This window comes from Parasteatoda tepidariorum, chromosome 1 (assembly GCF_982258835.1).
Source record: "Parasteatoda tepidariorum strain Cologne lab strain chromosome 1, Ptep-v5.0, whole genome shotgun sequence".
In the NCBI taxonomy this organism is placed as follows: Eukaryota; Metazoa; Arthropoda; class Arachnida; order Araneae; family Theridiidae; genus Parasteatoda; species Parasteatoda tepidariorum.
The window spans coordinates 12,089,062-12,116,374 of NC_141755.1; the positions used below are offsets into that span (position 1 = coordinate 12,089,062).

Here is a 27,313-nt window from a genome sequence, read left to right on the forward strand (position 1 = left end):
GAGCGTTTCACTGGGAACTTTTGATTGGTTTATTTTATACAGTTCATCAACCTTAATGACATTAATATAATCTAGTACAACTCACTGTAACTGGCGTATCTCTCCTTTTGTTTGCAATCATTTTGAGAAACTGAGGTACGTCTAATGAAATTCGGGTAAAAATTTCCTGCAAAACACACTATTGGAAAACAAATTCGATTCAAGAAAAAGCAACAATCCTTGTTAGAAGCAAAATTTTTATTGACGTTGTTTAAGTCATTTATTTAAAATCAATGGCTGCGACTGCCTTATTTGCGTGTACCAAATGCAATAGTCGTCACCCTTTTGAAGAATTATCTCAAGGTCAACAACTTTGCAAGGTATGTTTAAATTTTAATTTTTCAAAATTTATAATTATCTAAGAAGAATCTAGTTAATCAAATGTAAACTGCTTTTTAAGTTATATTCTACCTACGTTCTATACAGTTTCACGTGTGTTTGTTTACAACAGCGTTGATTTGTAAAACCATTTTTAGCATATAACTTGAATTAAATTAATAAATGTAATGATTTTAAATTATTTGCGTGCTAGGGGATATTTCCGTATCGTGATCTGTGACGCCAAGAAGATTCGCCAAGGCGCGATTCAACGCAAGAGATCCAGGGAGCACATCAAAGAACATAATTGTGGGCAAGGAAGGGGCGGAGCTTCAGTAGAGAGGCTGAACAAGAGTCTCGTGTCACATGATTCTACTTTAAATTCTGACGTCGCTGCTTAAGCGTCATATATCACGTGACTCTTAACATTACACTTTACTTTTACAATGGATAAAACTTATTTCATTATTTATTTATTCATTTTTCTTAGTAATGTTTTCTTTTTAAATCCCTCTTGTAAATACATTTAATAATTATATTCAAATAAATTTTTAAATTATTTAGAAAAAATATTTTAATAATAATCAAATTAAATAATCAAATAAAAGATTAATTACAAATAGTTTAATGATGTTCCATTAAATTTTTCAATTTCTTAAAAACAAAAAAATTATAAAATTATATATATATATATATATATATATATATATGTATACATTAATTTTATATATATATATATATATATATATATATATATATATATATATATATATATATATATATATATACATTAATTATATATATATATATATATATATATATATGTATACATTAATTTTATATATATATATATATATATATATATATATATATATATATATATATATATATATATATATATATATATGCAGGGGTCTGTCTAGGCCGAATTAACTACCCTTTAGCGGTACCTTCACAAATTCAACTTGAGGAAGAACGGTAGTTTCACAAATTCAACTTCAGATAAAACGGTAGTTTCACACAATACTTTTTCTTAAAATTTTATTTTTGTATCCCTTAAGAAATGATAAATTCATATTTTTGTGTTGATTTTTAAATATAATATTTAATTTTTCACAAATTATGTCTGAATTTTCACAAAATAGGTACCTCTAAGAAAAATCTAGACCGACCCCTGATATACATTAATTATATATATATATATATATATATATACATTAATTATATATATATATATATATATATACATTAATTATATATATATATATATATATATGTATACATTAATTATATATATATATATATATATATATATATATATATGTGTATACATTAATTATATATATATATATATATATATATATATATATATATATATATATATATATATATATATATATATATATATATATGTATACATTAATTATATATAAATATATATATATATATATATATATTATATAAATATGTATATATTGGTGGAATAAAGAGAGAATTTGAATATTTTATGAAATTTGCGTTACATGGAGAGGAAGACCACGAAAACCTCCACGGTTAGCCTAGCGGTATATATATATACTTAGATTACATATATATATATACTTAGATTATATATATATATATTATATATATACATACATTATATATATATACATTATTTATATATATATATACATTATTTATATACATATACTATATATATATACATACATTATATATATATATTATATAAATATGTATATATTGGTGAAATGAAGAGAGAATTTGAATATTTTATGAAATTTGCGTTACATGGAGAGGAAGACCACGAAAACCACCACGGTTAGCCTAGCGGTATGTATATATACTTAGATTATATATATATATATATATTATATATATACATACATTATTTATATGTATACATACATTATATATATATACATACATTATATATATACATACATTATATATATACATATATTATATATATATACATTATATATATATACATACATTATATATATACATATATTATATATATACACATTATATATATATTATATAAATATGTATATATTGGTGAAATAAAGAGAGAATTTGATTATTTTATGAAATTTGCGTTACATGGAGAGGAAGACCACGAAAACCACCACGGTTAGACTAGCGGTATGTATATATACTTAGATTATATATATATTATATATATACATACATTATTTATATGTATACATACATTATATATATATACATACATTATATATATACATACATTATATATATACATATATTATATATATATACATTATATATATATACATACATTATATATATACATACATTATATATATACATATATTATATATATATACATTATATATATATTATATAAATATGTATATATTGGTGAAATAAGGAGAGAATTTGAATATTTTATGAAATTTGCGTTACATGGAGAGGAAGACCACGAAAACCTCTACGGTTAGCCTAGCGGTATGTATATATACTTAGATTATATATATATATATATATATATATATATATATATATATATATATATACATAGCTTATATATATATACATATATTATATATATACATACATCATATATTATATATATATATATACATTCATTGTATATATACATATATTATATAAATATGCATATAATGGTAAAATAAAGAGAGAATTTGAATATTTTATGAAATTTGCTTTACATGGAGAGGAAAACCACGAAAACCTCCACGGTTAGCCTAGCGGTATATATATATATACTTAGATTATATATATATATATATGTATGTACACATTATATACATACATATAAATATATACCTATACATGCATACATACATACACATATACATGCATGCACATATACATGCACGTATACATAAATGTATGCCTATACATGCATACATACATACACATAACATACATACATTTATACCTACATACACATCTGCATACATACATGCACGTATACATACATACACATATATACATGCATACATACATACATATGTACACACACATACATACATGTACTTATACATGCATGCACATATACAATGCGTGCACATATACATGCACGCATACATAAATGTATGCATGTATACCTATACATGCATGTATATGTAGTATGTATGCATGTATACCTATACATGCATACATACATACACATAACATACATACATTTATACCTACATACACATCTACATACATACATGCATACATACATGCACGTATACATACATACACATATATACATGCATACATATGTACATACACACATACATACATGCACTTATACATGCATGCACATATACAATGTGTGCACATATACATGCATACACATATACATGCATACATACACATATACATGCATACACATACATACACATCTACATACATACATGCATACACATATACATCATACACATATGCATGCATACATATACATAAATGTATACCTATACATGCATACACATAACATACATACATTTATACCTACATACACATCTACTTACATACACATACATGCACATATAGATACATATGCATATACATGCATACACATCTACGTACACACACATTTATACATGCATACACATCTACATAAATACACATATACATGAATACACATATGCATACGCATACATGCATACACAAATACATACAGGCATATATACACATGCGTGCATACAAATATACATGCATACATATATACATACATGTGTATACATACATACACATATGCATACATACATACACATATACATGCATACACACATGCATACATTCACATATACATAAACATATAAATACACACACATATATATAATATGATAGATATATAATATATGTATGTTTATATATATATACCACTAGGGTAACTGTAGAGGTTTCCGTGGTCTTCCTCTCCATGTAACGCAAATTCTATAAAATATGCACATTCTCCCTATTTATTTCACCACTATATATATATATATATATATATATATATATATATATATATATATATATATATATATATATATATATATATATATATATATATATATATATATATATATATATATATATATTATGTATATATATATATATATATATTATGTATATATATATATATATATATTATGTATATATATATATATATATATTATGTATATATATATATATATATATATATATATATATATATATATATATTATATATATATATATATATATATATATATATATATATATATATATATATATATTATGTATATATATATATATATATATATATATATATATATATGTATATATCATGTTATGTATCTATCATGTTATGTATCTATCATATTATATATATATATATATATCATGTTATGTATCTATCATATTATATATATGTGTGTGTATGCATATATATGTTTATGTATATATGTATGCATATGCGTGCGTTCGTTTGTATATGTTTATGTATGTATGTATGTATGTGTGTATATGTGCATGTATGTATATTTATGCATGTGTGTATGCATATATGTTTATGAATGTATGTATGCATATGTTAATGTATGTACGTATGTATGTATGTATCAGAGTTGGCCAAAAATGTAATCGATTAAATTTTTTGATTATAGTAATCAATTACTTGTAATCGTGATTACAACTTTCAAAAAATTTTGATTACAGCTGTAATCATGATTACAATTTCGATTACAGTAATCAATTACTTGTAATCATGATTCCAAGTAATTGCGATTACAAGTAATCACAACGAAACTGATTACGGGTAATTATGATTACAAGTAATCAAAATATATGATTACATGTCATTATGGTTACATGTAATCTAAATGCACGATTACAAAACTATTGTATTCTTATAAATGATTATATTGATTATATTTTACATTAGATAGTATAATGTATTTTATAATGATACATTTTGCATGCATTTACATGTACTGCATTTTGTACGTATTTGTATGCGTACAAATGAATGTAACTAAAATGTATGTACATATGATTTTATCTAGTGCATATGCTGAGACATTTTAGTTTCACACATATGTACATACACTTATATTGTAAGTATAAAATATATGTATGTATGTATATAGCTAATAATTACGTATGTATCTGCAAACAATGCAGACATGTACATTTATATACAATGAATATATGCATTTAATGCAAATATTTGTGTATGTAAAATGTATATCTATGTTCATGTACACATGTATATACAAGTGCTTGTTGTTTGTACAAACATACATGCATTGTCTGTACAATGTATGCCCCATGCATGCATGTATTTATGAGCAGTATAATATATGTATGCATGTACAATATAGGTATATATGTAGTATGTACAATATAGGTATATATGTAGTATGTACAATATAGGTATATATATGTATGTACAATATATATAGTTAGTACAATATATGTATTTATACATGTACATGATATGCATGTCCAATGTATGGATGTACATATACACAATATGTCCATGCTCAATGTATGTATTCCAATATGCATAATACATTTGAGTACGATTGTACGTACATTGGGCAATTTATATTTTAGATATATCCATACATACATTTGACATGCATAACATATGTACATACACACATTTGAGATGCATATATTGTAGAAATGTATATACATATAGCGTACTGATGCATATTCATATAATGTACATATACAGTACATATGTGCATAAATATATTGAGCATAATTCTTACGTAGAAATTTTTACATGTGTACATGTATGCTATCCCTATCTATGCATATGGTGCAATGTACATATGTCCAATGAATGTATCCACACATGTACAATGCACGTATGTTCCATGTATGCATATCCATTTGTACTATATATGCATGTACAATGCGTGAATGTTTGTACATACATTGTACATGCTTACATACATTACACGTATACATATGTACAATACATTTACGTCTAAATATGTGTACAATGCAATAAATAAAATGCATGTAAGTTAACTTATAATGACTCAAGCAAGTTAAATGACAAAATCAAACGACATTTAAATTTAGTTATCAGCTTTAATTATTCTAAGTCATTTTGAAATTCTTTGAATAAAGAATTATTTTCAGGTATTTTCATGAATTGTTTGACAATACAGATTTTTTTTTTTTTTTTAGTAACATAATGCATGTTTTATAGAAATTTTTTAAATGGCAAAAAAAAAACGGTAAATTTTATGTGTGAGAATAATATTTAGAAAATTAAAATAAAATTATCGCTTGCTTTCAAAAAATATGAGGTCGAGTTTTATAAGCCTTAGAATAAATTTTAAAACAAACTTTAATATCTTTACTTATATAAATTTTTTTTAATATATGCGCAATGTATGTGTATATTGTAATTACATATATTTAAATGTACGCATGTATTTATACATTACTTGTAATTATGTATATTTATACGTTGTATGTACATACGTACATTGTGCATATAACTATTTTTTTGTGTATCCATGCACTACATGCGCTTAAGTATTAACAAAGTGTGTAGTTATAAGTACATACTTTGCGCTTACATATATTGATGCACACGTAAATGTATGCATTTTATTACCCGTAATCGTTTTCGTTGTGATTACTTGTAATCGCAGTTACTTGGAATCATGATTACAAGTAATTGATTACTGTAATCAAAATTGTAATCATGATTACAGCTGTAATCAAAATTTTTTGAAAGTTGTAATTACGGTTACAAGTAATTGATTACTGTAATCGACTATGTAATCATGATTACAGCTGTAATCAAACTTTGTAATCATGATTACAAGTAATTGATTACTATAGTTGAAAAATGAAATCGATTACATTTTCGCTCTACTCTGATATAATCGAAAATTTTGATTACTTGAAATCGCGATTACTTGTAATCGTGATTACAAGTAATTGATCACATAGCTGTAATTATTTGTTATCAATTACAGTTGTAATCGATTACTGTAATCGACGGCCAACTCTGGTATGTATATATGTGTAGGTATATGTTGTTGTAGTTCATTTACGTCGCACTAGAGCTGCACAATGGGCTATTGGCGACGGTCTGGGAAACATCCCTGAGGATGATCCGACGACATACCATCACAATTTTGATCCTCTACAGAGGGGAGTAGGTATATGTATGTATATATATATATACATACATATACCTACTCCTATCTATTTTTTGAGTGCTCATCACACTATTGTATTGATATATTTTGCTTCGGCTATATCGATACAGTATTAGAAAGCACTTCTTTTTGCGGATATAATCGTGTGGGCTAATGAAAAGATCATATCTTTTTTTCCTAGGGATATTTATTATTTTTCTTTTCTCTTTTGTCATTGTTCTGTAATTTCTCCATGCTTTCTCTACATTTTGAACTCTCTAATTTCTCTACATATATATATATATATATATATATATATATATATATATATATATATATATATATATATATATATATATATATATATATATATATATATATATGTATATATATATATATATATAATATAAAAATGTTTAAATTAACTTAATTAATTAACAGGAAAATATTCGGAATTAATTTACAGATACCATTATCATTACAAAAATGCTAAAAAATATTAATTAAATTTATTTTAACTTTTTAAACTAGATGTGAATAATATGCTGGAATAAAAATTATCAACTCCTGTATCAGTGTTACTTATATAGAAAAAATAGAATTTGAAATGAAAATCTTAAAAAAAATAATTAAAACATCAGCAAACCTTCAAGTACCCTCTTCATAGTAAGTGGTAAGAAATTGCCTGACCTCGAGTGTCCTGTTTTAGCTAACAAAAAACTATTTAAACATTTTGGAAGCATCAGAATTATACGGAACAATATCTTATTTGTTTAAATAGCAATGGGGAGCAATATCTTATTTTTTTAGATAGCAATGTCAGAAGCTTAAATATGTACATGTGCAAAATAGTACTTTTTGTGCATAAAACCCCTATAATTTCAAAACTATTTTGCCGATCAATTTAAAGGATTTAGCGTAAAAAATTAAATGCGTTCGTCATAGTCCATTTATTAATTTGCAACAAAAACAGCTTTAAACAACAATAAATTGTTTTAAGAAGTATTTTTATTTTCTCACAGGAATTTCAGATCAAAACACAATTGACACTACCGACTGTTATTGAGAATTCTTAATTTTTGAAAGCTAACTCTTATTTTTCCCAGTAAGTTTTCAAAGAAAAGAAGAAAAAAAAAAAAACTCACTGGAACAGTTAAAAAATAATTGTTACAAAAAAAAAAAAATACTTGTCAGCCATGTTTAAATTCAATTCGCGGCATTTTTTGCACACGGTACTTTCTTTTCTCGAAACAAAGGTGTAGCGTGAGGGGGGAACACGCTTTTTGTTTTTTTGAGAACTGCTCTTTTATTTTAGTAATATATATAGTATATATATACATTTATTAATAAACATACGTTAATATAAGGAATTAATATGCATATATACAAAAAAATTAAAATAAAGAAACAGTTTTCTATGAAAAAAAAGCATGTCCCCCCCCCCCTCATGCGACGCATATGGAGACACGTGAACGACCGTCATCTTGTTCGACAATTGGCGGGTAATTTAGAGCGGTCATTCAGTTTTGCTATAATGTTGAATAGGCATGTTCACGTGTAATTTTTCCCTATGCTATAACGTTTGGCATTTTTAAATAAATTTTATTATTTCAATTTTCGAATTATAACTTCGACAGTACTAATAATTTTAATTTCATTTTTTAGAAATTACCCTTCTGCATTTTAATTAAAGCATAGTTATTATTTTTTAATATGAAGTCAATGCCGAGCAAAAGATTAAGCTTTTAAAAACTGTATTCACCAAGTATTTTATAAATTATTTATAATCAACTTAATAAATTTGTAATCCGATAATTGAAAATCAAGAATATGCCTACTTCCTCCCCCCCGGACATTTTTATTTATGTCTTTCCTTTTCCTTCAATACAGCTGTGAGTTATTTATATATCTAAGGATAATTTCATTGAAAGAGCTGGTAAGTAATTTTACAATAAGTTTGAACTTTATTTTTATAAAAGAAAATACTTAGTTTACGTTTTTATTAATAATATTAAGTGCTTAATTAGTTCAATTAACTCGAGATTTGTTTTTTAAATCTATTTCCTTTTTTAGAAAAACTTCACCAATTTAGAGTAATATGTAACAAGAATTTATTTAAAAAATTATAATTACTTCTTTAATGTTTAATTACAATAATTTTTTGTCAGAACAGTGTTGCATGAGTTAGAATAAAGGTTTTGTTTTAAACGTATTTTGCTAATCAATAATTATTAACTTTAAAAGAAATACTAAAAAACTTTTTCTTTAAATATACTCATTTAAAAGATTGTTCTTTTCCTGAATTAAAACTAAGTCTCTTTGTTTTTATATTTGTTTAGTTTCCAGTTCAAACAAAGGGAGAAAGGATCAGGTTTGTTTCTTTCGTAATTCAAACTCCTACATCATGAAGCCCATCCCACTCCAGACGATTTGCGAAAACGTCATTTTTGCCGTACTTGGCCACGCCCCCTCAAAAAACTCCCCGCAGGCACTCGTAGGGATCTCGCCAAATTTTGGCGCCAATTTTGGCGTAGATCACGATACGGAAATCATCCCGCGTGCTATTAATCTTTATGTGCATCTATGGATTCCGTTTTTTTCTTAGATCAGTTGTCATGTTGTGATCATGTTGCGTTACTGTCTGTTCAAAATAGATATATTATCCTACCGCAAAAAATTTAACTTATAACACATTGCTCTTCCAGATTATTCTTATTTACAACTAATTGCTTTCTCTTTCTAAAAGTTTATATATCTGGTCCAAGAGATGTTATATTAATTAATAATAACATGATTATGGGATGCAGATAAAATATTCAATTTTACCGATCAAAAGATAATAAGTATGGACTGATCATAGTAATATTTGCCTATCTGCTTAAGAGATATTTTCTTAGATCTTTGAACAAATAAAACTTTACCTGCGCTCTTTAATTACTTTTTTTTTACTATTTACTGCCCTTTATATACCCATTAACCTAACTGCCCAGTTATGTGAAAACTATTTTTTTATTTTGATAAATTTTATACGATGTTATCACAAGTAAATTTTTCGATTTACTGGATGCTTTTTGTTGTTGTTAATTTACGTCGCACTGGAGCTGCACAATGGGCTATTGGCGACGGTCTGGGAAACATCCCGGAGGATGATCCGAAGACATGCCATCACAATTCTGATCCTCTGCGGAGGGGATGGCACCTGCTCAATTTTATCATCAATCCACATAATTTACAAATCGTTTTTCGGTAGCTGTTTGCCGTTTCTTGACTATTTCGGAGATATTTCCGCATCGTGATCTGTCTCACCAACTACAATCGCAAAGATGCCAAATAGATTTTAAACTTGCATATTTTTTTTAAAAATAAATATGTAGAGTTGCCCGGGGGTGGCTACGAATTATTACCTTTCAAGTTTGTCCCTTTCTGTGACTTTTTTTTTTTTTAAAGTTTCTTGTGGGGCACAGCCTGGAAGTTTCCAAGACTTGGCGATTATTCTGACATAGATCACAATACGGAAATCTCCCCACTATTTCCTCAACTTTTTTTCCATTCATATGTAATTAATACTGTGTTATGGGTAGCAGCTTTCATGGTATAGCAATCACTTTTTCACACGTATGATTCACGGTGATATTACATCGTATATCCTTATTAATTTTCAGTCACTTTTTCAGGAGTTATGGTATAATTGCTTATCTTTTTTTCATTCATTTCGACATTGTTTTTAAAATCCCAATATTTTGAATAAACTCCAGAATTATGCTCCTTTAAAACCCAACGTATGAAATCTGCGAATTTAACTGGGGATTTATTTTTTAATTTAGACTAATTTTCTTTAGAATAAAATAAGTTTTTTTTTTAATGATAAAATTTAGAACATTGCATATTTTGATGTCTTAAAAGATATGCAAATATTTGTAAGCAATGCCCTTTTTTTAGGGTGGAAATAGTGCCTTTTTCAGTTTCTAAGGCCCTGCCCTTTTTTAAGATTTAGAATGAAGACTGCTGTTGGTCGGTCAAATAAATTGAACCAGTCGGAAGATATCACTGACAGGGGTCTGTTTAGAAGAAATTTGGGTCCGTTACGGACCCTTCACGAAATATCTTTTCATAAAAACGGGCCCTTCACAAAATGATTTTTCTTTTAATCGGACCCTTCACAAATTTGTTTACCTTCTTTAATGTTTTGTTAATCGAATAAACTCTTTCAAGGGGGGGGGGAGACCGATGTAGACGAATTAAGTTTTGTTTTTCGTCAGACGCTTCTTCCATTATTGATCCGAAATAAATATTCTGTGTTCAGCAGTATAGGCTAAATACCAAATATATGTATGTTACTCCTTTTATTTAGTAGCAGCAATTGCTGTTTATTTATGAAATTTTAATTTTTTTGTATTATAATGTGTTGAGCATAATCTTCTATCTATTTACAATTTAAAAACTCCTTGAAAAAGTTTTTTGCCATAACAGGACCCTATTTGCACAAATTCTTAAAATCAGGATCCTGGTTGAAAGAATGTGACTTATTTTATGTTCACAAATTACGAGTAATTTTTTCACAATTTTACAAAACCGGACCTTTCACAAAATGTCTGGACAGACCCTGACTAATATATAATGAGTACCTGGCTGGTAATAGATTTGCTGCATGATAAAGAAGAAAAAATAAACAATATTGAGCTTGGACTATTTCAAATAAGTGACAAAGTTCCAATTAAAATAAAAACATTCCAAAAAGCGATAAGATTTTTTACTTAAGTGCATCAGTATCCATGAAAAGAGAACCAACTTTTACAACCACTGACATCATCATGATGAGCGATGTGACATCATGGGTGAAAGAAAAGCCTCTGAGGGGGGAGGGATAAAAATGGTTAGGGAATGTTTTTATAACTAGCCCTTACAACACTCAAGAGTCATAATAGCCGTCATTAATAAACTTTAGATGAACAACCTGCCCTTACACTAGATTTAATACAAACATAGCAAAAATGGTTTAATACAACAAGTACATGATTTTCGTACTAAAATCAAATAATAAAAATATCTATTCACTAACATGAGATAAATGTAAATTATCAATCTCGCTAACATGTATAGATAGATGCATTTTGTTTTACTGTGAAATTATTTCCTTTAAATTAAAGCTTAGATAATATGAAGCATATACATAGTGATGCACAATCAAACAATTATTTCTAGGCCTGTAAGATGCAAACGTTCATACAAATATACATTTACTCAGTCATGCCATATATATAATATTGATGTAAACAAAATTGCTTTAAATACACCACATGATTGGACAGTTAAAATAATCATATTTTCTGTGAAATCAAAATGAATTGCATATTAACAATTAATTTCAATCGATTTGATCATTGCAAAATTCATTTCAGCTTAGGATTTATTTATTTATCGGCTACAAAAAAAACTATAAATTTTCAAAGCTGAGCTTCACCAAAAAAGAAAAGATTTAGTTATAATTTATCTTTACAATCAAATAGCCTTAAACTACATTAAAAGGTAAAAAAAAAATACTAACATACTCACAAGCTTACAATCGTTGTACATTGTTATTTAATGTATGAGTCAATTCCTAAAAAAAAAAACTTTCCTTTAGGCTATAGAAAATTATTTTGAGTAGATATGTATGCTCTCGAGTAGAGTCGAAAATTAAGGCGTCCGATTCAAAGTTCTGATTTTTTGCTTTCAAACAGATTATGTTGGAGTTGTAACAAATAATTTTTTGTTACTGGATCAATGAAAGCGTCTACAATGTTTCTCTTGCTTCGTATGCATTGCACTTCAAATGCATTTTTTAAAAGATTACAAACAAATAGTAATTTAATATTGATGTGTATAGTCCTTGAATCAATTGGCGATTTCAAAAAGTCTATTACAGAGATGTCTGTTTTTATTAGAGGTGTCGCTCGGTAGGGTTTTAAAATTTTCAATTTAACACATTTCTGCACGATGTGATTTAGCATTAACATTTTCTTGTTCTCCTCTTTAAGGACTGAAAATTCCTCTTCCATAATTAATACATATAGAGCTCTGCTTAATTTCAATTTCTCTCCAATTTCGGAAACAAAGGAAATGACTCCTCTCCGTTTAATGGGTATCGATTTGCCCTTTATTGCAACTGTCAGACTTCTATTGTTTACATGTTCTAGTGTAGCAAATAGTTGTTTATGTTCGCTTTGATGAGTAGACTGGTATCGAGCACTCGGTCCCTTAATCATCTTCGTTCAGTGAGATTCACCTCACAAGTAAAAATAGTTTCTTGCATCACCTTACTCCTTGTTTTTGAGAAATTGGAAGGATATTTTTTGGGGGATTTTCCTGTTGATTGACTATACGAGAAAAATATATCACATGAATCGGATCTATTTTGACTATAAGGTTCACAGGTTTTCTTGGGTGATCTTTCTTGTATTTACCACATGGAGCATTAGATCTACATCTAGAAAGTCTAGTAACCTTGTAAAGATTCTGCTTCTCGATCTTGCTCACATGCGGCAACATATTCAAATTTTATTCCTTCTTCCAACACAGGATGTTCTGAACAAGTTAACCAGTTTCCTCAGGAACATATCAGATAAGCTGGAATGATTGGTGAATAAAATGTCGAGTAAATTTCCATTTCAAGATTTGAAAAACAAATAAATAAATATATAGTTTCGTTTCAAAAAAAAAAATTTTTTTTTTTTGGCTGTTTAGTTTTACTTCACCAAGGTTAATATTTTGATTTTCTAAAACAACAACGGTTGAAATACAAAGCAGAACGTATTCATAACCCTCTAAATGCTTGTAAATAGATTATTTTAACTTTATATCAAAAATATTAATGGCAGTCATAAATTTGCTCTTAAGTTTGGAAATTTATTATTCTTATGTTTGTTAACAAAGTTATTGTCAAATAAAATTTTTCTCTCAAATAAAAATTTTGGCAAAAGAGTAACTAAGTATGTAGTAACATAATTAAATGAATCAAATACATTAAAAGTTTTTTGATAATAAAATAATTATAGGCCCTTAGGTAATTACTGTCCCATTTAAGTGTCGGGATAGTAATCACAAAACAATAGTTTCTGCTAAATAGATGAAAAGATATTTCATTTCTTTAATTTAACTATCCATATATTATAGAGATAGCTCGCAGTTTCTTAGAAGAAAATTAAGAGGACAGTAATTACATTCATTAAAATCACACACAAATTTTTTAAGTTGAAATTAATCTTATTGGCCTTTAAAGAAATTATGCGTAAAACAAATGTATACAAATTCTAAGAATATTCATGATACATATTCAAGTATAGACAGTCATACTATATCAGAATATGTGTACATTTGTCTCTGGAACTTTTTCATAACATGGTAAATTCAGATGTTTAGGAACATACAACAGTAATAACATTTTACCTTTATTTCATTTATTTTAAAGGATTTTTTAAGTACAGAATACTATGTAAAATGTTTTTCTTTTTACTTGGTAATAAGTATTTTAAGCAAGACATACAAATAAATAATGAAAATTAATATTTTAATGAGAAATATTGCTTGAAATAACACAAAAGTTAACAAATTAAAAAGATAATCCATAGCTATGGCATATTTTCTACCAAAAAGTAGATTTCATTGCATATTAAATAAAAAGATTTCAGATAACATTATGTTGTGTATACCGAAAGTGTAATCAGGAATTTTTTTAAAATTTTATGGGTGGTTCTAAAGTTCATTCCATTATTTATGTGCTCATGCTATTTTTTCTCAAATCTTCAAAAATTAATATTGTGAAACGTACACTATTTTTAAAATAGTGTTTCAATATTATAAATTATTATTTTCAGCAAGTAGGTTCTGTAATTTTTAAATAAAGTCTTTTTTTTTTTTTTTTTGCTATATAGATTTTAAAGATTTAGAATAGAAACCTAAAGAAAAGTTAGATTTGTTTTAAACCATGCTTCAATGTTGAATTTCCTATTCATTATTTTATGAAGCTTCAATAATTATAAATACAAATGCATACCTGCCAACTCTCCTGTTTTTTAACAGAAACGTCTGTATTTTACATTTATCTCCTTTTTACCTGTATATTCTCAAATTTCTCCATATTTGTTGAAGAAATTTAAAAAAAAATTATAATATATCCATGGATGGCTTATCTTATTCCTCAACAGCCAGTACTGCAGTATGTTGAGTGAAATTATAAATAATGGTTTAAAAAAAATCATCTTTAGATTACGATTTATATACATATTTTTTACTTCGCTAGCTGTAAGTGCCTATATTATTTCCAATTTTGGATTTCTCTTTTTTTTGGCTTACATGATTATGTGTGATGTATCATAACTTTACTTGTAGCCTAAAAAATGTTGCTAGTGAAATCTTTTATTATTTTATTTATCCAATGTTGGCAAGTATGCAAATGTAACAGTCCGAAAGAAGCAAAACCTGATATATTTATTTGCTTTTACAGGCAGTTTTTTGTAATTGTGAAATCATAATTTTTACTCGTCCTATTTGCTGTTAAAATAGGCAATGGCTTTTTTTTTTAATTATTATTGTTTATTGTGTAAAGTAATTTAAAGAGAATGGCAAAATAGCAGTTCTGCGAGATGTTAAAGAATTTCTTATAATTTCCGTGAACATTTTGTGGATTTACTTAATGTGTGTTGAATTCACTGAAATTTAATTTTATCTTCTTTTTTTTATGTACGGAATGTTTATTTTTGACATTTAACTTTCCTTTATAGGAGTGTAGAGGAAGTGTTCCACTTGTTAAATGCACATATTGTAGAACTGAGTTTCAAGATATGTATGTATATACTATTGTTTCAATTATAATTTCATAAAATAAAATTAGTGAATATTACTTGACTATCCTTTTTTTCCCCTTGCTTAAAAAAATAGAAAATATATGTTTATTTTAGTTTTCAATGTATAAATATATTGGAATCAATATAAATTGAAATTGAATGAAATATACACATGAAATATTATAATGCAAAAATGAAACTCAAAGTTTTATGATTTATGAATACAAAAATGTTAGCATAATAATGAAAAGCAAAAATTTTAATTTTTTTTTTTTTTTTTTTAAAGTTTTGTTTTAAATTATAACTAATGATTATTTTATGTTCTAAGCTACAAATTTGGACTTGGACATTTTTTTAATGAGCTTATTTACTTATTATTAATACTCTAAAATGACCCTAAAATGTTTCAAAAGTATGAAATCTATATATTTCATTCAATAAATTGCTCAATTAGGAGGAAAATGATTTAATTTCTAGACTCACTTTTTCTTTAAAACTGAATCTTTATCTGTACATACTTGCTGTGTTAGTAATTTCAGCTTTACTTATTTCTGAGAAAATTTATATTTTCTTTCCTTGCACAAAATAAATAAATAAATAAGTTATCATTAAAGAATATTTTTGAATTGATATATTAAAGATATTGAAGCACATGTCTATAATTTATGTATTTTGCTTTTTTATGTGTCAGTACAATTTATCTATATTCTGTTTAGCACATCTAAAAGTAGTTCATCTCTTGTTTGCAAAAAATGTGAAGTAAATATCAAGTTGTATGGAAAGGTATGGTTCTACAATTTTTTGCATTTTCATGTGTGTGTTTTAACTTGCTTCAGCTCTAAAACTATACACCAGGTTAATTTTGTAAAAAGTTCATTATTTGTATTAATTTGACTTGTAAAAATAACACTTATTAACAAATGTCACAAAAATGACAAATAATTAGAAAAAGAACATATGGAGATTAGATATGTACAACTAATTATTATTAAATGTCTGAAAAATGACAAATAAGTAGAAATATATAGTTTCTAAGAAAATTTCCCACTGAATTTATAAATTATGGCACAGCTGACTGTTTATAACTGTCGTTGAACAGCCTACCCAATTTTGAATTTACAACTTATAATGTTCAACTTTGTAGCCTATTAATTTTGAACTTAATCCAGAAGAAGAGTCCTGGATCAAGTATTGAGAGATGTTTGCCTTTGTGGAGGACTTTTTTAATGGAACTAAACTGCATTTGCTTTACATGGAGAGGAAAATCTCCCATGGTTGGCCTAACGGCAAGGGGATTCTAGCACCGAAGATATTTTATGTCAGCACTGTTGCCGGTGCTTGGTGGTGCAGAAATAGCCATCGCTGGGATTCAAACCCATGTCTTCTAATCAGGAGGCAAGCACTATCCTTTGAGCCACCATGGCTTAACAGTTCTAATTGTAATATTTGTACATATCTCTGCCTTCAGCAGACTACAAATGATGTAATTGTTTTGAAGATGTGTAATAATTTTTTCTCCGTTTAGCATATCTGTTGACAAATTTTGAAAGTTGGTAAAAACAATTTACCTAATTTCCTTTGAAAAAGGTAGCTAACCATATATTTCTATCTGTTTACATCTTTTGGGCAATGTAGGGGACACCTGTTTCAGACTAATGTGGATAGTTAATTCACACTCAAAATATTTTTCAATGTAGATAGTGTGAGAATGACCAGGAACAAACTGGTTAAAAAATTGTTTAAGTACCATGATTTTGTATTTAAAAATTATGCCCAGGACCAAATACCATATAATATCCACATTGAAGCATCTTACAATTCATTCAAGTAAATCTAGTTGAGAAACACTGCACTAAATAACGGCACAATGACAAAAACTTTTTATTTTCATGCAGAAAGTGTTGTTCTTAATCGAAATTGCTCTCTTAGGCATATAAAAATCTTGATTTAATTTTTTTTTTTTTTTTTTAAGGAATTGGAAATTCCTAAGCTATAACTATTTTATCCACTGATTTTTAGTACATTAAGATTTTGATAAGTTCTTATTTTTTTAAGAAAAATATTTTTTTTCCACTTCCTGACTTAATGCCCTATTTATACACATCATGTAAGATCATCAATTTTCCATTAAGACTTACCTAAGTACTTTTAATATTTCTTTACAGGGAAAAAATATTATTTAGAAATTGTAAATAATTATTAAAGTATTTTTTATTTTATAAAATAGTTTCTTTATTTAACTTGTAAGTTATTATACAGAACTTGTAGTATAATATTGCAGGTGATATTCTAAATTATAATGTATAATTTTTTTTTATTTCAGCCCAGTGCATGTGAATACTGTAATATCATTGCAGCTTTTATTGGGAATAAGTGTCAAAGGTGCACTAACTCAGAGAAACGCTATGGTAATCCTGTAAATTGTGATCAGTGCAAGCAAAAATGTGCTTTTGACAGAAAAGATGACAGTAGGAAGAAAGTAAATATTTTAATAGTTATCATTAAATAGGATATATATCAATGATTTATATTTCCTTTATTTAACTTCCTTCTCTTGAACTTTCCATCCTTCCTTTGTTAATTCCTTCAGTTTAACTGATTTTATAGATTTATTATTTCAATTTGTACTTTTAAGTTTTTGAACAAATTTTAAAATTACAAATTTAAGTAATTATCAATTTTTGAAAATATAATTTTTAAAAATTAGCAGAAGTTTATTGGTTTTTTGTTATTAGATATAACCGAAATGATTGTTTATGACAGGTAGTTTTATTTAAATTCTATAAAAAACAGGTAATAGTCTGGGAAAGTTGGATTATTTTACAAAACCTGGGAAATTCCTACATTATACCCGAAAATAACCAGTCTTAGAATTGTCTTAGAATAAAATAACCAGTCTTACAATTGTTTTGATCCTCTGTAAAGGGGGTGGCTCTCCTGCTTTGGTAGTCCGGCGACCTGCAGAAGAAGTCGAGAACTTTATGGTAGAACAGTTAAACGAGAACTGATACCTCGCACCTTCGACCCCTACACTTGCTGATCAAAGTGGTTGCCCACCCGCTTACTGACTGCAGCCAGTGATTCTTGACTTCATTGTTCTACATTGTCTTTACGATCAGTCCACTACGGGACCAGTTATTTGTTGTAAAGATTCCACATTTTAGTAAAACTTTTTCAAGTTTCCACTGTCCACATTCAGTGATATTTTTTTGTTCACAAAATCTAGTTACAAATAAATAACATTACAAATAAAAATAAAAAAAGTTTCTGATGAAAAATTGCACGATATTGATAAAATATGGTCTGGATTTAAATTGAAATACAGTAGAGAACCGATTATCCAGAACGATCGGGACCATCGCTATTCCTAGTAACTGATTTTTCCGGTTTTCTGAATCGCTACAAAAAAGCCATTTTTTTATTCTCAAACTCAACTGAAAAATATGTATATAATTAGAATAATTTTAAAAAAACTCTCACTTTTTTTGACAGTGTAGGGAATTAATGATTATTTCTAAAATGCTGGTAAACATCTTTTAAAAAAGAAAGTAGAATTCTGAAATCTTGAGGGAAAAAATTTCTTTTTTTAAAAAATGGCGGGGGAATGTATCGCATTCCGTTCTGATTTCCGGATAAGAGCTTCTGTACTGTACCTGGAAAAGTCAAGAATCTTTTTTTTCTTCTGAAATTAAGTGGGAACCCTTCTCTTCCTCGCCCTTCTTTACAATGGTACTAGTTCAATCATATAATCAAAAGAAAATTGGTACAGAACAGAATCATTTAAAATTGCTTCTTGAATGGTTTTTAATGTGTATACATAAATAATTGCACATTTCAATGCAATATTTTTCTAGAATTTTGTCTGAATACTGAAGTTATTTAATTTCATGAATTTCATTTTCTGATTTATTTAAGGTTGATGGTAAACTCCTATGTTGGTTGTGCACACTTTCTTACAAACGAGCGCTGGCCAAAACTAAGCAGAATGCGGCTCGTCATTCTGCTCATGGTAAATCTTCCTCAAGCCACCACCGTTCCTCTTCATCTCAAAATCACCGGCGATCATCGAGCCATTCTAGCAAGTCTAAGTTAGTATTTTATCTCTGTCTAGTTTTCATTGCATAATAATTTGTTATAGAAAAATCAGTAAGAGAATTGTTTTGTTTTTTTACTGAGTCATGTTATTGCTGAAAATAATGTTTTTATGCTTTTTTTCTGTTAGTGGTGTCATCTGCAACTCATTTTAAAACTATGTCATAGAAATTGTCAATTCATTAATTTTGTATTTATAAGTTTTCAGTCTTTTTTGGGATTATATGTAGCTTTCCTTTATCCTTTCAATTTTTAGAAACACAATTACATCAACTGTAGCAGTCATTAATGTATATATGTGTATGTAGCTACAAAGTTTTTATTATAGCCATTTTAACATACTATCTAAAGTAAACTAGTAAAATTCTGGAAAGATTTAGCAATCAGAAAGTATTGTAGAATTAAGTTTTTGGAAACTGATTATAATAACAATAAATTAGCAAAAGTAAGCGGGAGAAGAAATGTAATTTAATAATTAATTTATTTTTAAAGGAAAGAACATTCACCATCCAAGAAACCAAGGCTTGATTTGGCTAAATCTGCAAACGGAACTTTACCAACGAGGTACAATTTATTACTTAAATATATTTTTCTACTTTTTATTACTTAAATAATTATATATTTTTCGTATCTGTAAAATTTATCAATGTTTTTTTAATAATTTTATTTCATTCAGAATGTGGTAAAAATGTATAAGCGTCGAACTGAGCTTTGAATATTTTTTGAAAAACTATTCAATAATGTCAAAATTGATTCATCTGTTTTCTAGGCATGTAATGTTATAAAAGTTAAAATTTTAATTATTTCTGTAGCTTTTTTAAGACTGTTTCTTGACAAAATAAGTTTCCAGTGAAGTTATGACAATTAGCTTCAGTTAAAAATTATCTATAGTCGTACTTGTCATCGATATCTGACTAATTAAAGCAACAACTTAGTAGGCAGAATAACACGTAGCATTCCTTGTTTGGTTTTTAGAGAAAAATCCACCTGAATCCGATATTAATTTTTAAGGTCCTTTTCTTGAATCAATACATAACAAATCTTATTTTTCTGAATGTAATATTTATTTTAAAATTAAATTTCTTTGATATAAAATATAATTTTATTTTCCTCTTGATTAGTGAAAGTACATTACTGGAGTCTAGTACTAGTGATCATGTTGTGGCTATGCACCAATTAAAAGATGAAATAGCTACTCTGCAGAAGAAACTGGCCCTAAAAGATGCAGAAATGCTACATCGGGAAAAACAAGTAAGCTTAAGAAATATAACTTGTATCTAACTTAGCCCAAATGATACATTTATTAATATCTTTTACTACAGTGTAGTTTCAAGCTCAATTAAAATCAAGTATCTTTTTAACATTAAATTGCATATTTTGAGGGATAATTTTCAACGTGTAAGAGTAAGTATGAAATAGCAACAATAATGAGTTATGTATGTTAGAAATTTTTTTATGATTTTTGTATTTCATTAAGCCATTAAAGTACTAAATGTGTATGTTATCATCATTGGCACGACAGCCCAAGATTGGCCCTGGCCTTCTCGATGATTCTCCTCCATCCTTACTTGTACTCAGCTATGGTTTTTTATATCTCAATACAAGGAAGTCCTTATCTACAGAAAGATGTGTATCTGTGAAACTTAAATTACATTTTCCATGCATATATTTGAATTGGGTTGTTTAAATGATTTAAATAAATAGTTTACAATATATTTTTACTCTCTTAAAGTAAAGAAAGGTATCATTAAGATGTATTTCCGATTTTTTTTTTTTAAATTTCTGAATCATATTTCTTACACTCAAATTTAACCTTAAAAATGAAAGACTCTATAAAAATCAGTCCAATTCTAAACTGTTTCTGATCTTGAATAAGCAATTTTAGAATGTTTGTTATAAAATTTTGTAATAAAGTAAAGGGCTCAAAACTTTTCAAGTAACTGTCAGAGTGCATACATTGCGCGAAAGTTAGGTAAATTTTTTATAAAATGAAGAAGTATGGATCAACAACTAAAGTTTGTGAGAAAGATGATATGTAAGCTTCCAATGCGTTCCAATTAAATTTGTTTTTTAATTTAAAAAAATAGTTAGCATATCAGTTAAGAAAATAATAGCAGTAAAATTTGACCTAAGTTTCTGTTGTTAAGTAGTTATTCAACCCTTCTTTAGAATTATATGAAAAAAAGTAAGGTGTTAAGGACCAAAGACAGAGAAAAATTTAGCAAGTAGTTCCTTGTAAATGCATTGAAACATCTCGGGAGTGACCACTCTGTTCCACATTAAAATGGTAATTAATAATGGTTGGTTGTTCTAAGAGGGGTTACCTCCATTAACTTTAAAATGTTATTGAAGAATGACAATTTTTCGCATATGATTTCAATTTTAATCAATGTAGCTATCTTGTTGCTGGAATGCCACTTGTATTGGCGTTATTAAAACCAGATCGATAAATAAATTTTAGCCTCAATAGAAATTATCCTTACTGATATAATTACGGATAAAACCAAATTTACCAATTATGTTTTACTGTTTGTTTGCATTTTTAATTTTATACCTTAAAAATTCCTTATCTTTGAAAGACGAGAAGAGGATGCTTAGTTTTTTCTAAAATAACTTTTTTTTTCTAAATTAACTTTCTACTCTAACAAATAAATCATTGATAACATCGTTTTCAATGCACTTCGACTGTAACATGAGGCTATAGATCTCTTTCAGAGGTCATCAATAACATCTCTCTAAGTAAAAGCCTCACACAAATATTTTGAACACATTTTAATTACTTATTTCACAAATATTTTTTTGTTTTGATATTTTTTCGTGTTTTCTTATTTGAGTGGTGAAGAGGTTTTGTTAGGTCGCTGGGAGAGTTATTGAATGTCTCTCCTGAAGGTTTTCTTCAATGCAAAACTTATGGAAGAAATCCTGTGCCTCCCAAAAATGGTCGCAAATAGAGATGGTATTTCCTGGAGGACCGGCAAACTTAGCTCAGCCTTTTATCCCCTCAGTGGGTCGATAAAATAAGTATTAAGCATGCTTGGGAGCTAAACAGTAGGGGTTCCAGATTCGGCTGGTGCGCCTCTGATTCAGTTTTAGTTCATTAAGATCCAAACGCCGACCATAAAATGCATTGATTACCAAAATTGGCAACACTGTTGATACATATCAACACTGCCTTGTCTTTAATAGGAGCACCCGAACTACACAGTTGTTTCTTTATTGCTCTGGAAGTGAGCGTAGTGAAAATTGTGTCTATCCAAAATTAAAGATGGAGGGGAGCATAGAGGGATGGTTCGTTTCTTAGTAGCTGAGAGTACTGGAACATTCCAAATTGCGTCCACCGTGTATTTCAAATTCTTCATGTCCCCGAAAATTGTGGCCGTATGACTGTTGAGATTCTGCATTCTGCGAAAGATGGAAGATTGCTGCGAAGCAAATTTGGAGCGAGGGCAGGCCCTTTTAGTCGTTATGCTTAATGTAATTTTATTTTATGGTTACATTGAACAAGTAGCTCATTTTTTGGCTTACGGCTGTGTATGTTTAACTTGGAAGTCTCGTAATTAAACCCAACCCAAAAGATAGGGAGACTCCTTTATCAAGCATTGTGACAAACTAGCCTTCGTGGAAGACTTTTTTGATGGTACTACCCTAAATCGAGTTATATGGGGAGGAAAACCAAGTTAGTCTGACAGCAAGGAGCTTATAACCTTTGATCCATCTAACACTGGGGATATTTTACGTTAGTGGTCGTTGCAAGTCGGGAGAAGGATTCGTTTTGGCCAGCCATCACTAGGATTTGAACTAGAATCATGTCATTGGAAAGCAAGTGTTCTATTCTATGAGCTACCATGGTTTGCCTGGGCTGATTTCCTGTTCCTGGAAATTTAACAATTCTTAGAGAAAGAAATTAGTGTTCAAGTCTGCGTTATCTTTTGTTCAGCTCCTTTTCAATTTCACGTTTTTAGTGATTTGTCTGCCCTTTATATAATACTGATATACCCAGATTGTATTTTGTAGTTTTTTAAACCAACTATTCATTTAAGTAATATTTGTAGGCTGCTGAAGTAAAAGCGCAACATGGAATTATAGAACGGGAATTGCGACTTAAAATACAATCTATGCAAAAGCAGCATGGTGACCTTGTAGAAGATTTGCAGGTATAGTGCTGTTTCAGTGTTTCTTTTTTAATTTTTGCTATTCATTTCTAAATTATTTTGCCTTTTATTTTCCAGTCTAAGGTAAGAGTGCTTCAAAAACAGGTTATTACACTTGGCAACAAAAACAAAAAAGGCAGAGACACTGATAGTCCCAACCGTTTATGAGGAGAAAGTACATAATTCAAGCATATGACTAAAATATCTCAATCATATGAATATGCTTATTTCCTCATGATGTTCATATGTTTGCCATCAAGTCATAAAAGTTTTAATACACTATTTAAGTACTTTATGGTTTTAATATATTTTCTTCATCACCTATTAGATGTAAAAAAAAAACGTGTATTGTTCCCTAAATCTGATGTATTTATTTTATCCTTTCTATTATTAATACATTTTAAAGGCTACTTTTATTTATTAAAATTTGTGTATAATAGGCAATTATTGAAATATTTATTTTAGCTCTTTGTGATTTTAATGATCGACTTTTAGACTGTTTAATATATTTCTAAGCAAATTACTATTTGTAAATATTTTTTAATCATGGGGTGTAGTTTTATTCTCGTTTATCATTTTAAATCATTTAAGGGATTGTTTATTTGTTGCTTTAGTATTTTTTTTTTTAAATAAAATATACATTAAAAAAGAATTTTCATCATATTTTTTTCTTAATGTTAAATAAATGCTTACGTTTAGGAAGGATGCTAGTTGATAAATTTAAATTGAGTCTTCCTTGAACCCTTGTTTTTTATTAAGACTTAAGCATTCTACTTAAAAAAAATAATAATTTTATCTTTGTATTTTAGCTTGTAAATTTAGTGATTTACATTTTTAAAAAAGTGAGAATTATTTTCTTAACCTAAATAATATAAATTTATTAGCTTTGTAATTTTTTTTGGTGTATCATTATTTTGCTCTAACTATATATTTTTTATTTTATTTATTTCTTTTTTTTTTTTTTTTTTGTTGGTATTCTTATTGTTAATTAAGATACAAATTACATTAAAATTATTAATTATTGAATAAAGTTGGGACATGTCAAAAAGTTTTTAATTTTTATGTGTCAATAAAAAATTTAAGAGAAGGAAAGCCAAAGAGAAAACTTAAAATCGACTGTTTCTCTTTCCTTGCTTTTGGATCACACAAACATGGAATTACTCTATCTTCAATGATAGATTAAGAATAGAAAATGGATTAATATCATAAAAAATCTTGAAATGTAACTTAAATTTAATTTTATGGTATTGATTTATTTTTGTTGCTTAGCATCACCATTCAAGAATTCCAATATTGTATCTTTAAAAAAACTGAATAAGCATATAGCAATGTCGGAAGCAATATTTTGCCAATTTTCTATTTAATAGATTTAATTATTTTCCCCCATGCCTTTTACTTTATAGATATCCTCAATGATCTTCAATTTAATTGCTTACTTTAAAAAAAAATTGTGTTTGGCACCTTTGTTGAATCAGATGATTTTCAAATCCTTTTCTAACAAAGATTTATTGATGGTAAAGAGTTAAAGGAGTGAAACCTTGAATGTTTAAAAATTAAGAAAAAGATATTGAAAATGTGGAATTTATTTTTATTTCAAAAGAGCACTCTGCAAATTTTAGAAAACTAGACTTGCCTATTAAGAGAAAGAGAACAAAATAAGTAAGAGGAGCAAGTTAACTGGTTCAGAGAATATTTATTTTCACTTTAAACAAACAGATCTAAAGCTTTCAAATAATATTTTAAGGCTTGGCATTCAAAAACAAAATTTAGGAATTAAATATAAAAGTATTTAGGTATTACCATTAATAAATTAAGAGAATTTTGCCCATTAGACAATATAGAAGTAAAAATCTTGAATGGTGTTTATAAATCATAATTCATAAGATAGTTCTTCAAAAAATTTTGAGATTTTGTTATTTATGTGTTATTTATCATGCTGTAATGATAATTTATTTTATGTGTAAATAATTTTTGTTGTAATTTATGATTGATACAACTGGAATATAAAGCATTTTCAAATTTTTTGAATGAATTTGTTAATGTGAATGTTTTTATTCTTTTCATATCATTTTTATTTGCATATATGTTTCTGCTAGTAAAGAAAATTTATTTTTGTAGGTGTTAGCGGTTTTTAATGCCTTAATCTGTGGTGTCTATTTAAATTAAATGTTTTGTCCTATACATAATCGATGATTATATGTAAATTTTGTTAATAACCTTCATTGTAATTTATGGGCCGGGAGCAGTATATTGTTAAGCAACTACAGTCAGACCTCGATATAAGGTCACCCTAAGAGGCATCGCAAAAGTGACCTTATAAGCAGGTTTACCTTTTAACCGATTCATTTGCGGTTTGTAACTAAGCACATAAAAAGTATACAATCAGCCATAAATTAAATATTTAAGTCAATAAATTTTTACAGAATTAGTAAAGAATGAAAGAAAGCAATTACAAATTTTCTCAAAGTGTACATACATACATTACATCTTACCTTATTTAAAATAATCGTTTATGCATTTCTGTCTCGTTTTTCGTTTCATTTTTCGAACAATGTTTTCTAGATTGTGTAACTTCTCAAAATGTTTCTCAGCTCCCTCATGGTCTGTAAAATAATTTCAATTCCTTATCAATCAAACCATATTCAGCTTCCCTTTCAATGGCATGGCCTCGATTTCTCAGATCTTCCATCAGAACAGATAGGGGAATGTTGTCTTCTTTGGTTTCGTCATCCACGATATTCAGAGAACTCACAAAACCAGCATGATGAAA

General features: G+C 27.5%; 1 protein-coding gene across 2 annotated transcripts; it reads left to right on the top strand.

The window, feature by feature from the left end:
* Window positions 1–28: 28 nt before the first annotated feature.
* On the top strand, window positions 29–26,308 carry LOC107454737 (protein FAM76B). Of its 2 annotated transcripts, XM_016072016.4 has the most exons (9): window positions 29–359; window positions 16,238–16,299; window positions 17,017–17,083; window positions 18,624–18,779; window positions 20,216–20,388; window positions 20,885–20,956; window positions 21,514–21,643; window positions 24,445–24,546; window positions 24,622–26,308. In XM_016072016.4, exons 1-9 carry the CDS (start codon window positions 273–275, stop codon window positions 24,709–24,711), a joined length of 939 nt encoding a protein of 312 aa, XP_015927502.1. In that variant the 5' UTR covers window positions 29–272; the 3' UTR covers window positions 24,712–26,308. The 2 variants fall into 2 exon arrangements, with proteins under 2 accessions (XP_015927502.1, XP_071036290.1); XM_071180189.2 differs by lacking the exons at window positions 16,238–16,299; window positions 17,017–17,083 and having other exon boundaries at window positions 132–359; window positions 24,622–26,106.
* The last annotated feature ends 1,005 nt before the right edge of the window (window positions 26,309–27,313 follow it).

Coding starts and splice junctions, on each gene's coding strand:
- LOC107454737 (XM_016072016.4), top strand. CDS start 273: ATGGCTGCGACTGCCTTATTTGCGTGTACCAAATGCAATAGTCGTCAC. Junction 20,957..21,513: donor AACGGAACTTTACCAACGAG/GTACAATTTATT, acceptor CCTCTTGATTAG/TGAAAGTACATTACTGGAGT. Junction 24,547..24,621: donor ACCTTGTAGAAGATTTGCAG/GTATAGTGCTGT, acceptor TTTATTTTCCAG/TCTAAGGTAAGAGTGCTTCA.